The 898-nt window shown below is 34.2% G+C and overlaps 1 protein-coding gene across 1 annotated transcript in view; it reads left to right on the top strand.

The window, feature by feature from the left end:
- Positions 1-427, top strand: part of LOC107110621 (vomeronasal type-2 receptor 26-like) — a 13,895-nt gene extending 13,468 nt beyond the window's left edge. The window contains exon 7 of the mRNA XM_015411420.1: positions 287-427. Within this exon, the coding sequence (XP_015266906.1) occupies positions 287-427 (141 nt within the window). The remainder of the gene's footprint in view (positions 1-286) is intronic.
- The last annotated feature ends 471 nt before the right edge of the window (positions 428-898 follow it).

Consider the following 898-nt stretch of genomic DNA (forward strand, 5'->3'; position numbering starts at 1 on the left):
AAAGAGTGTAGTCTGCTCCTAATAATCATTTGTATGTAGAATATTATGGGTGATGAAATCATAGTTTGTATAACAGGATCTTTTGCCTGGTTTCAATGATAGAAGTGTTAAAATATCTTAAATTCACCCTAACAGAAGTCATTAGAAAAATATTGGGGTTAAGCAGCTCAAAGCCTATTACAGAGAATCCATACTGTCTCTCTGTTTAATGAATGAAATAAAGGAATCGTACCTCTGAGTGATCCATGTAAATCTAAAAAACAAAACATGAAAAATTCTTCAAAAGTTAAATTCAGCAACTACACCAGATATTGAAATATGGGCTGAAACAATGTTGGACTTTGCTGACAAAGATAGACAAGAAACAAAAGTGAAAATAACTCATGGTGGTAATTCCTTAAATGTAGGGAATTTCCAGAAGAGATAGATGGTTTTCGTTCAAGTATGTCATAGTATTTTCTGTAAGTGATTATAGATTCAGTAGTAGGGATTTTTATCTGTGCTAAGTTTGCCTCTTTTGGGGGAATTGTGTCATTTCATGAGTAAAATACAAAAGCAGTTTGTTTCATCATCAACACAGTTGTGATTGCTCGTATAAAATACAACAGCACGGCAGCATGAGTTTTAGATGAGGTTCTTTCCAGAAAGTAGGAGCATCTAGCTGCTGCTCGTAATATGACAACTGCTGCTGCTCTGGCTGCTAGTACTACTATAGCTATTACTACTACTACTATCACTACCACTACTACTTCATGTAGCTACTACTATGTATACTACTATGTATACTATGTAGTATACGATGTATACTCCCTTGGCTTTTGATGTATTTGACTCATACAAAATGAAACTCAATAGATTGAAGGTGATCTTGTGGTGAGTATGTTATAAGGATTAAATG

The sequence above is a fragment of the Gekko japonicus genome, unplaced genomic scaffold, assembly GCF_001447785.1.
Source record: "Gekko japonicus isolate JY-2015 unplaced genomic scaffold, Gekko_japonicus_V1.1 scaffold3620, whole genome shotgun sequence".
Taxonomy (NCBI): domain Eukaryota; kingdom Metazoa; phylum Chordata; class Lepidosauria; order Squamata; family Gekkonidae; genus Gekko; species Gekko japonicus.